The following is a 12,589-nucleotide window of genomic DNA, read 5'->3' on the forward strand; positions in this document are numbered from 1 at the left end:
TATCCATTTTTTAAGAAAAGATTAACATTTTTATATAGCCTGAAGGGCCTGTCCAACCAGCATGAGATTGCATGCGTCTAGCGCGACCAAACGTGGTCCCTTGAGGCGTACGGCCGTGTGGGGACGTACGCCTTGAGTGTCCAAATAACATTCACACAAGAATTCACAATAACATGATTTTTAAATCTCATTGTCATGAATTTATAGGCCAAATGGATGGAATTTTATGTTTAATTCCCGTAAATTAATGGGCATTTTAATCATCTTGCGAGTGGGTTTTTGTGGAACGTGATTGATTGGAACGTTGCGGTTACAGTGAATTTGAACCCCATATCGGCAGGAAAAACATTGCTGGTTGGTATGTGGCCAAAATCACATTATCGCCAAGGAAATTTTGATTAGTCATCCTAAGAAGCAAGTTTATATGTAAAATAAACGACTTACATTTTGTTTTGTCCCCTATGTGAGATCCGTCCCGTTGTAGGCGTTGACGACGTTAGAAATAGCTTTTTTATTTTACTCCAGGGATTAAATTGGCTCACGATTTTTTTTTTAAACTTCCGAGAACGGAAGTCAGAACAATTTTTCTGCATCAGCTAGCAGCTCAAGAAAATCTCGGACAGGCAGGAGAAAACAACATTTTAATCCCGTTTCTCCCCCCCACCCCCTCAAAGGTGCCAAATTCAGGCACACGGCCGGTGGCAGAACTGCAGAGTCACTGAAGGTAGATATTGTAACATTGCTAACAACTTCACTCATCTCTCTATCCTGCAAATCCACTTTGGATTTTCCATTGAATCGTCTCCCAAAACATGTGAGTCTTATCTCTGAGGCAGTCTCCTTTGCTGAGAGAAGGACATAACCATTTCAGTCTTTGGATTCTTTATGACTCCTGGGCCTTATTTCTATGTCCTTGTTATTCCAAAGTATATTGGTATTCTTAATAATTTGATTTTGTGCTACTCTTCTCTGCGACTTTAATTTGGGATGCCTCATCTTGCAGACCCCATCTATACTTTCCTTTCTTTTGTCCCGTCTTTGTCAAAATACCTCAAGGCTGGTCTGTCAAGCTTGGGCAACAGCACATTGAGCAGATAACATCAGTGATCAGCATTAGTCTTGTTGGATACAATACAATACTATTGCTACAATACCATGCATTTTTCTCTTATTTTATCCGGGTTCATATGGAGATGGTTGGAGAAGGTTCATTAAATTTTTAATTAAATTAATTAAAATTTGCAAAGAGTTGAAGACAGACATTATGATAAGGACTCTACAAGCTTCATTACATACATCTCGCAGAATCAGAGCACGAGCAAGACGACGGATCTGCTGTTGGTCTTGCCTTCCATACCTGTACGAGATCTTGGCTGCATTTCAACTTTACTTTCAGACTTTAGAGATACAACGTGGAAACAGGCCATCCTCAGCAAACACCCAGCACTATCCTAAACACACACTGGAAAATTTACAATTCACAGAAACCAGTTAACCTACAAACCAGTACTTTTCTGGAGTGTGGAGGAAACCAGTGCACCTGGAGAAAACCCACCTGGTCACTGGGAGAGCGTACAATCTACATACTGACAGCACCTGTAGTCAGGATTGAACCTGGGTATCTGCCACTGCATGGCAGCAACTCTACTGCTGTGCTGCCCCCAAGACCCTGTTTGTTAAGAGCCTGTGTGGCCGGTCATCTTTGAAAGTCTCTCCACACTTAATGAATATGAAATGTTCTGGCATTAAAGACAACAGCTTTCATTTCTCTAATTACAGCCAGATAACTGCTTACTTCACATTTCCAGTCCCCAATGCCCCTGCTTCTGAAATGCTTTGAAATCTGTCACGTCAGAAGTTTAGAAGTCATAGGAGCAGAATTAGGCCATTCGGCCCATCGAGTCTTATCAATCATGGGTGATCTATCTTTCCCTCTTAACCCCATTCATCCATACCTTTTGATACTCTTACCAATCAAGAACCTATCAATTTCTATTTCACAAATACCCAATGATTTGGCCTCCACAGCCGTCTGTCTATGACAACAAATTCAACAGATTCACAACCCTCTGTCTAAAAAAAAAAAATTCCTCTTCATCTCCTTTCTACAGGTGTGTCCTTTTATTCTGAGCTGCACCTTCTGGTCCTAGACTCTCCCACTAGTGGAAGCATCCTCTCCACATCGACTCTATCAAGGCCTTTCACTTTTTGGTAGTTCAATGAGATTCCACCCCCATCTAGAAGGATGCCAATGAGTATAGGCCCAGAGCCATCAAGCACTCATCAGACATTTACCCAATCATCCTCGTCAATAGAATGATAGGGCAATGAAACAAGCCTTTTGGCCCAATGAGCCCACTCTGACCTTCAACCACCTATTTTACACTAATCATACAATAAATCAATTTCTTAAACTAATTTCCAAGTTCTCTTTCAACTCAACAACATACAGTGGGCCAATTTATGATGGCAAAATGACCTCCCAACTCATGTCTTTGTGATGAAGAGGAAACTTGGCTGAAACCCGTGTGGTTATCGGGGAACGCACTAACACCACACAGACCGAGCCAGAGGTCATAACTGGGCCTGGGTCTCCAGTGTTAAGGGACAAGACCACTATCAGCTGGACCCACTGTCACACTCCCAGGCTGTGGCTTCAATTATCCTGCAACTCCCATTGTTTAATTTTCATTAACTTTGGTGCTCATTCCAACTCCCTTTAGCCAACCTAGTTCATGCCGCCAAGTGATCACACGTACACTAGTTCTAGCTTACACAGCAGAGACAATTTACAGAAGCCAATAAACCTATACATCTTTTGGATGTGGGATCAATCAATCAATCAAGCACTTTATTCATCCCCGAGGGGCAATTTAAAAGGGCGCATTACAGTAGCTTTTTTAAAATGAATCCAGAGTACCTGGTGAAAATCCACGAGGTCATGGGAGAACCTACAAACTCGGTACAGTTTGTGCAATGTCAATATTTTAAATACGGCAAAATGATATTATTCATTTCGATTTAAGGCACAATATAAATCCACTGGGGTCTCGCAAGGCTTACAAATGGATTATTAATTGCTCAGAATAAAAAAATGTTGGGTAAAATACACAATCAAATAAATTTATATTGTCTGCGGTTCTCATTGCATTTTTGCCTTTCAAATGCATTTAAGAAAATATCGTCACTGGAAATACACAAATGGCTATTAAGCAAATGTATCTCTCAGAAGTTAATGATAAATAACAAGCAGGCTCTCAGTTAGAAACATAGAAACATAGAAATTAGGTGCAGGAGTAGGCCATTCGGCCCTTCGAGCCTGCACCGCCATTCAATATGATCATGGCTGATCATCCAACTCAGTATCCCGTACCTGCCTTCTCTCCATACCCCCTAATCCCCTTAGCCACAAGGGCCACATCCAACTCCCTCTTAAATATAGCCAATGAACTGGCCTCAACTACCCTCTGTGGCAGAGAGTTGCAGAGATTCACCACTCTGTGTGAAAAAAGTTCTTCTCATCTCGGTTTTAAAGGATTTCCCCTTATCCTTCAGTTCCTCCACAAATATAGAAGCTTCTATCGTAAACACCTTTGGCCTCAAAACAATTCAAGTCAGAGTTGGTATCAATAGTTTACATCGATATAGACAAAGAGCTGGAGTAATTCAGCGGTTCAGGCAGCATCTCTGGAGAAAAAGGATGGGTGATGTTCCAGGTTGGGACCCTTCTGCAGAACCAACCCGAAATGTGACCCATCCTTCGTCTCCGGAGATGATGCCTGGCCCATTGAGTTACTCCAGCATTTTGTGTCTATCTTCGATATATACCAGCATCTGCAGCGCCTTCCTACACATAAATAGTTTACATGTTAGAAATTAAAATGTTGACATATTTCCTTTACCTATATTAAGCACCCCCCCCGCCCCCCCAAAACATGTTTCATTCCGTTTATTTTTGTAGAAATTGGATTATGAAATAGGCTGTGTGATTCACTCCAGCTGATTCCCTTAACTCTTCCTCATGCCATGGAAACAAATCTTAGTTTAAAAATTGTCAGATCCAATATGCCGTTCCAATATTGAACATTAATGGAGACAAGGGATTGTATGGGATGACTTCCAGCAAGCATTAACTTTGAAAGTCCTCTAGCTGTTTTGACTGTGCATTCTACCGCATTCCAGGGTAATTGTATGGCATGAGGCAGTATTATTGTAGTGACTGATCATATTCAGCATTTGGATCAAAATACTACTCCCGCACGACTATCAAATGATCAACCAAGCATGCAAAATCTGAAAGTTTGCATTCATCCCAAACAACAGAATTATAATAAGTACATAAGAACAACAAAATAGAATTAGGAGCAGCATTAAAGCCCTGTCCCACCGTACAAGTTCATTCCAAGAGATCTCCCGAGTTTAAAAAAAAAAATCAAACTTGTGGTAAACACAGCGAATGAACGTAGCGGGTACGTCAGAGCTCGGGGACATCTCTTAGCGCTAATGGTAGGTAAGCTCGGGAAGACTCGTTTTTTCAACATGATGAAAAATGTCCATGAGAGCCCCGATTACCGACGAGTGGCCATTACCGCAAATCTCCGAGTTTGAATCAGGGCAAACTCAGGAGAACTCTTGGAATGAATTTGTACCTTAGGACAGGGCTTTTATACTTATTTAACAAGAATGCAGCTAATCTGACCCTGGGTAGACAAATGCTGGAGTAACTCAGTGGGTCAGGCAGCATCTCTGGAGAAAGGGAATAGGTGACATTTCAGGTTGAGACTCTTCTTCAGACTTAGAGTCAGAGGAAAGGGAACCAAGAGATATAAACGGTACATAGGACAAATGAAATAAAGATATGCAAAAAGCAACAATGTTCAAGAAAAGGTGTGGGCCACTAATAGTGTAACGCAACAGGATGACAGTGAAACTAGTATGAAGACTGGTGGGGGAGGGAAAAAAAAGAAAGAAAAAAAAGAGAGCGAGAGAGCGAGAGAGAACGAGGGGATGCAAGGGTTACTGGAAGTAAGATAAACCAATATTCACACTGCTGGGTTTAAGCTGCCCAAGCTAAATACGAGGTGCTGTTCCTCCAGTTTGCATTTGGCCTCATTGACAATGGAGGCGGTGCAGGACAGAAAGGTCAGTATGGGAATGGGAAGGGGGGGTTAAAGTGTTTGGTAACTGGGAGAACACACAAGCGAAGTCTGATTTAGTGAAGATGTTCAGCAAAATGTCTGTGCTTGGTCGTACCTTCTGAATTTTGTAATTGGCAGGGCAGTACTCTGCATATCGCCAATTTGGACAATTTAACATGTTATCAAGCCAATTAACCTACAAACCTGTACGTTTTTGGAGTGTGGGAGGAAACCGAAGTTCTCTGAGAAAACCCACGCAGATCACGGGGAGAACATACAAACTCCATACAGGCAGCACCCGTAGTCGGAATCAAACCCAGGTCTCTGGTGCTAACTTTTGCTGCAAGGCAGCAACTCTACCGCTGTGCCACCATGACTGCCACCGTATATCACCGATATACAGGAGTTCCCACCTGGAACAGCGGATGGAGTAGATTAGGTTGGAGGAGCTGTAAGTGAAGCTTGGGGGCGGAGTCCCTACACGGAGTCAAGGGAGGAGGTATAGGGACAGGTGTTACATCTCCTGCACTTGCAGGGGAAGGTACCTGGGAAGAAATGGTTTGGGTGGGGTGGCACGAGTTAATCAGGGAGTACTTGGTCAAGACTCGAGACTGCTTATTTGTCATTTGGAGCAAAAACAGATCAATAATTCTTTTACTTGCAGCAACACAATAGGCCGAGAAAACAGTACTCGTGGATAACATAACAAACATCTTAAATCAGGATCTTATACATCTCTGTGATTACCCCTTATGCTGTTGCACAGCAGTAGAGTTGTGGCCTTACATTGCCAATGACCTGTGTTTGATAACAGGTACTCTCTGTATGGAGTTTGTACGTTCTCTCTGTGGCCTCATGGGTTTCTCCAGGTGCTCGGTTTCTTCCCACATTCAAAAGACATAGGTTTGTAGGTTTATTGGCTTCTGTAAATTGCCCCTTGTGTGTAGGATGTGAAGCTGGGATAACATAGAACTGGTGTACGAGTGATTGTTAATTGGTGCAGACTCAATGGGATGAAAGGCCCACTTCCCTGCTGTATCTGTATCTAAACTCAAAGTCCTAGCCCACTCACCTTCTCCCTAGAGCTTATGCATTAGCTCTAGGGAGAAGGTTTAAACATTAAAAGACATTGCATCTGCCCTCAGTGTGTTACTTTTCTTGGTTATTGCTTATTCTCTGGCTTCATGCTGTTCGAGTCCATTGTCAGCTGATGCTTGGAAAAGCAGGAAACCAGCGAGGTGCTCTACATACACACACACACACTTGCAATGGAAAGGGCAGCTACTGGAAAATATTTAGCAATTCTCCAACCCTATCAAAACTAATACTCACAGGAAACATTCTGATGAATCAGAAGCTCAGATTAGTTCCGATGTGTTCTGGATTAGTTTGCCTTAGGCCACTTTTTAATTATAGTAAACCCAGTACAAGGTCAAACAAGCAGCAAAAGTGATAAGTGGCTAGATAACCCGTTTTAATTACACCAGTTGAATTGTTTCTCAGTGCTCAAGGATTGAAACAAAATGCGGCAGGGCAGGAGATTCCAGTTCCCAAGACTAGATGCGTAGGAAGGAACTGAAGATGCTGGTTTATACAGAAAATAGACACAAAATACTGAAGTCAGCGGGTCACGCAATATCTCTGAAGAAAAGGAATAGGTGATTTTTGGGACGAGTCCCTTCTGCAGACTGAAGAATAGACCCACTGCATGCAACCTGTTCTGATAAATTCAGACTTTCAAATGCTGTAAGTTACTGAAACTGCAGCCTATTCAATTTTCTAAAAAGGGGAAACCATATTTTCATTAGACACCCCTGCCAAACTGCCTAAAACACCAAGTGTGCCCAAAAGAAAAGCGAACAGTTTTACATTTTCACTGCTTAGAGGCATGCCGTATATGTGGAAATTCAGATTCACTGCTTGGACTGAAAGAGAATTATGCACTGATTTTAATTACCATGAGCTCACACGCAGATTAAATTGAGTATTGTAGATCAACTGGTCATATGCAAACAAAAAGCTTTCTTGCTACGGTTGATGAAATGCATGTAAACTTAACCACCTGGTGAGATTAGTGCAGGAACAGTGCCAACTAATTTTCCATTCTATGGTGTAGGACATTGTCAGGCTTATGGGCAACACAAATAGATTTATAACGCAAAAACATAACAAAAACCCATATCTTTCCATAACTGCCAAGTGTCCGTTTTTAAACTTCATTGTATGACCATGTTACTTAAGGTTGGGCAGTGTGGAATAAAAATAAAGTATACACCAAGAACAAGCGCTGCAACAGAATCATTATATTTGAACACAGAATAGATTGTTAGAATTATACAACAAGAAAACAGGTCCTTTGCCCAACTCATCCACGCTGATCAAAATGCCTCTGTATTTCATTCCATCTGTTTATGCCTGGTCCATTTGTTTAAGGTCCATATCCTTCATAACCTTTCCTATCTATGTACCTGTCCAAATGTCTTTTACATCTTGTAATGGTACCTGCCTCTACCACTGTCTGTTTAGATATACAGCATGGACAGAGGCCCTTCAGCTCATCAAGTCCACGCTGACCAGCCATCACCCACACAGTAGTACTACTCTATTCACTAGGTACAATTAACCTACAAACCTGCATGTGTTTGGCATATAGAAGGAAACCAGACTACCCAGAGAAACCTCATGTGGTCACAGGGAGAATGGACGGACAAACTCCATACAGGCAGCACCCATAGTCAGGATCAAACCCGAGTCTCTGGTGCTGCAAGGCAGCAACTCTACCGCTGAGCCACCGTGTCTGCCAACTCATTCCATATATGCACCACAGTCTGTGTGAATAACCATCCCTCAAATCCTGTTTAAATATTTCCCCTCTCACCTGTAGCCTTTAGCTTCTGCCTCCCCTGCCCTGGAGAAAAACAGACCACGTGCCCTATCTATTTAATTTTATAAATCTCTCCAAATTCACCCCTGTGTACTTTACTCCAAATCCATCAAAGCCCTTCTCATATCTTAATTCCTCCAGTCCAGGCAACATTCCCATTAATCTTTTCTACCTTAAATTCATTGCCCATGCCTGGTTTAAATAATTCAATTTGCACTTGTCCAAGCTAAATTCCATCAGCCACTCCCTAACCCAATTTCAATGTTGATCCAAACCATGGGTTAGGTAGTTCTGGCACATTACCTACCATCTCACCTGAAACCAACTTTCACAATCAGATAACATGCACAAAGGCCCCTTAACAATAATAATTTTCTCATTCTGCATTATTTAGAAATACAATTCAGCCTTGTTAAAATGTATTGTGGTATGTTACACAATGGGTTATAAACAGGATTATGGGCACAGCAGCGGAGAGATACATAACTCCGTCCAACACATAGTCCAGCACCTTGGCATAGCTACAATCTGATCAATTTCTGCAGCCATGGGTGACAGTGACGCAGCGGTAGAATTGCTACCTTACAGCGCTGGAGACACATGTTAGATCCTGACTACAGATGCTGTCTGCACAGAGTTTTCACATTCTCCTTGTGACCACCTGGGTTTTCTCTGGGTACTCCGGTTTCCTCCCACGCTCCAAAAAAAGTACGGCTTGTAGGTTAATTGGCTTGTGCAAATTGGTCGTAGGGTGTAAAATAGTGCGAGTGTATGGTGTGATCGCTGGCTGGCGTGAGCTTGATGGAGTGAAGGGCCCATTTTCACGCTGTATCTCTGAAGTTGAAGTAAAGGTGACGTTTCGGATTGAAGAAGAGTTCTGACCCGAAATGTCACCCGTTTCTTTTTTCCAGAGATGCTGCAGGACCTGCTGAATTACTCCTGCATTTTGTATATCTTCAGTATAAACCAGCACCTGCAGTTCCTTCCTAACAACTCATTTGCTATCCAAGCTGCATTGAGAGAAAATGACCAGTAAAACTGATCTTCAATTAACTCAGTAACAAATCATGAGGATACTTACGCCATGATACCAGACATGCGGAACATTTCGGCTGTCAGGTAGGAAAGGTAACTGAACAGGAAGACGAACAGCGGCTCAATTATGCGAACATTCTGAGTGAAGCGGGTGGTGAAAGCTGCAACAAATCCATAGATAATTCCAACCACTATGCCGCCAATGCTCACCACAAAGAATTGGGCAATTGCAGCAAAGATGTCCACAGTTATAATAGTGCGCATCTGGCAGAGCTGCTTGAATGAGTGATACAGAGCCTGAAAAGAAAAACAAAAACACATCACCCAATAGTACACATTCTAGCTAGTGGGCATTCCATCGCCACAGTCAAATCAAAGCAATAGAACACGTGAAAAAATACTTCTCAATGCTTGCACCTTGGGGGCGGCATGGTAGTGTAGCGGTAGAGTTGCTGCCTTACAGCGCCAGAGACCCGGGTTCCATCCTGACTATGGGTGCTGTCTGTATAGAGTTTGTAAGTTCTCCCCGTGACTGCGTGGGTTTTCCCCAGTTTCCTCACACACGTGCAGTTTTGCAGGTTAATTGGCATCGGTAAAGATTGTTAATTGTCCCCAGTGTGTGTTTAGGATAGTGCTAGTGTACCGGGATCACTGGTCGGCGTGGACTCGGTGGGCCAATTGTGCCTGTTTCCGCCCTGTACCACTGAACTAAACCAAACAAAAGCTTCATTTTGCTTTAAATAACTTAATTAATTTTAGGACGAATCAAGTTTGGAATCAAAGGTGGACAAGTTGAGCCTTGTGGAGCCTCTTCCCACCAATCACCTTACCGGCTCTCTTTTCTCCATTAGCATTGCTTCTCCACACTGCCTTGGCGAGGCCACCAGCATAATACAGGACAAGTCTCACACTGATCACCTTCCTCTCCCCTCTACGAAGAGGTACAGAAGTCTGAAAAGTCATACCTCCCGATTCGGGGACCATTTCTTCCCAGCTGTTATCAGCTGCCAGCTAGAATGCAGTTCCTACTTCCCATCTACCTCATTGGAGATCTTTAAAGAATCTTCAAACAGACTTTAGCTTGCACTAAATGGTATACCCTTTATCTGTACACGGTGGACAGCTTGATTGGGAACATGTTTAGTCTTTTCTTTGACTGGATAGCATGCAACAAAAAGCTTTTGTACTACTTCTCGGTACACATGACAAATATAAACTAAACAAAACAAGCTGGAGCCCAAAAGCAAGATGGCATCAGAAACACACACAAGAAAGCCAATGTATACACTCTCAAACACCGTGAAAGATAGCTCCTACCAGATAGTACCTCGAGGTGACATGATGGGACGCAACCAACAGGAGCCATACAATGTCTACAGCATGTAGGCTACCCAGAGATAGATTGTAATTGGCACCCGTCAAGAGACTTTGGCTTCTCCGACAGAAAACACCAGGACTGGTTTGGATAGAGTGGCCATGAAAGCCAGAATTAATTAAATGCAATAGTTTGCCATTGGATTAAAACTGCCAGCATTTGCCACAAAGAGAGATTGGACAGACTTAGATTGTTTTCCTGCAATATCAGAGTTTATGGGGAGACCAGAGAGATTAGTACGAGTGGCATCGATAGGGTAGACAGTCAGAACCTTATTCAAGGTGGAAATGTCCTGGACTAGTGCACATAGTTTTAAGGTCCAAGAGACAAATTTAAGAGAGATGTGGCAGGGCAATATATTAAAAAATATATAATCTCCTCTTCCTGCACACGATCCATATCCTTCCATTCCAGGTACCCACTGCCCTATCTATCTATCTATCTATCTATCTATCTATCTATCTATATATCTATCTATCCACACACACACACACAGTGACTTGCAAAAGTTTTCATACCCCTTGAACTTTTCCACATTTTGTCACGTTACAACCACAAACGTAAATGTATTTTATTGGGATTTTATGTGATAGACCAACACAAAGTGGCACATAATTGTGGTGGAAGGAAAATGATACATGGTTTTCAAATTTTTTTACACATAAAAAACGGAAAAGTGTGGCGTGCAAAAGTATTCAGCCCCCTTTACTCTGATACCCCTAAATAAAATCCAGTGCAACCAATTGCCTTCAGAAGTCACCTAATTAGTAAATAGAGTCCACTTGTGTGTAATCTAATCTCAGTATAAATACAGCTGTTCTGTGAAGGTCTCAGAGGTTTGTTAGAGAACATTAGTGAACAAACAGCATCATGAAGCCCAAGGAACACACCAGACAGGTCAGGGATAAAGTTGTGGAGAAGTTTAAAGTAGGATTAGGTTATAAAAAAATATCCCAAGCTTTGAACATCTCACGGAGCATTGTTCAATCCATCATCCGAAAATGGAAAGAGTATGGCACAACTGCAAACCTACCAAGACATGGCCGTCCACCTAAACTGACAGGCCGGGCAAGGAGAGCATTGATCAGAGAAGCAGCCATGGTAACTCTGGAGGAGCTGCAGAGATCCACAGCTCAGGTGGGAGAATCTGTCCACAGGACAACTATTAGTCGTACACTCCACAAATCGGGCCTTTATGGAAGAGTGGCAAGAAGAAAGCCATTGTTGAAAAAAAGCCATAAGAAGTCCCGTTTGCAGTTTGCCACAAGCCATGTGGGGGACACAGCAAACATGTGTGGAGGAAGGTGCTCTGGTCAGATGAGACCAAAATTGAAGTTTTTGGCCTAAATGCAAAACGCTATGTGTGGCGGAAAACTAACACTGCACATCACCCTGAACACACCATCCCCACTGTGAAACATGGTGGTGGCAGCATCATGCTGTGGGGATGCTTTTCTTCAGCAGGGACAGGGAAGCTAGTCAGAGTTGATGGGAAGATGGATGGAGCCAAATACAGGGCAATCTTGGAAGAAAACCTGTTAGAGTCTGCAAAAGACTTGAGACTGGGGCGGAGGTTCACCTTCCAGCAGGACAACGACCCTAAACACACAGCCAGAGCTACAATGGAATGGTTTAGATCAAAGCATATTCATGTGTTAGAATGGCCCAGTCAAAGTCCAGACTTAAATCCAATTGAGAATCTCTGGCAAGACTTGAAAATTGCTGTTCACAGACGCTCTCCATCCAATCTGACTGAGCTCGAGCTATTTTGCAAAGATGAATGGGAAAAAATTTCAGTCTCTAGATGTGCAAAGCTGGTAGAGACATACCCCAAAAGACTTGCAGCTGTAACTGCAGCAAAAGGTGGTTCTACAAAGCATTGACTCAGGGGGGCTGAAAACTTTTGCACGCCATACTTTTCAGTTTTTTATTTGTAAAAAAATTTGAAAACCATGTATCATTTTCCTTCCACTTCACAATTATGCACCACTTTGTGTTGGTCTATCACATTTACGTTTGTGGTTGTAATGTGACAAAATGTAGAAAAGTTCAAGGGGTATGAAAACTTTTGCAAGCCTCTGTATATATAGGGCAGCGGGTACCTGGAATGCCCTGCCAGGCGTGGTGGCTGATAGCGGTGCTCAAGTGATTTTTAGA

General features: G+C 42.6%; 1 protein-coding gene across 1 annotated transcript in view; it reads right to left on the reverse strand.

Moving 5' to 3' along the window:
- slc9a2 (solute carrier family 9 member 2) overlaps positions 1 to 12,589 on the reverse strand; it is a 70,073-nt gene that overhangs the window by 35,102 nt on the left and 22,382 nt on the right. The window contains exon 3 of the mRNA XM_055637139.1: positions 9,104 to 9,354. Within this exon, the coding sequence (XP_055493114.1) occupies positions 9,104 to 9,354 (251 nt within the window). The remainder of the gene's footprint in view (positions 1 to 9,103; positions 9,355 to 12,589) is intronic.

Source organism: Leucoraja erinacea, chromosome 6 (assembly GCF_028641065.1).
Source record: "Leucoraja erinacea ecotype New England chromosome 6, Leri_hhj_1, whole genome shotgun sequence".
NCBI classification, from domain to species: Eukaryota; Metazoa; Chordata; class Chondrichthyes; order Rajiformes; family Rajidae; genus Leucoraja; species Leucoraja erinaceus.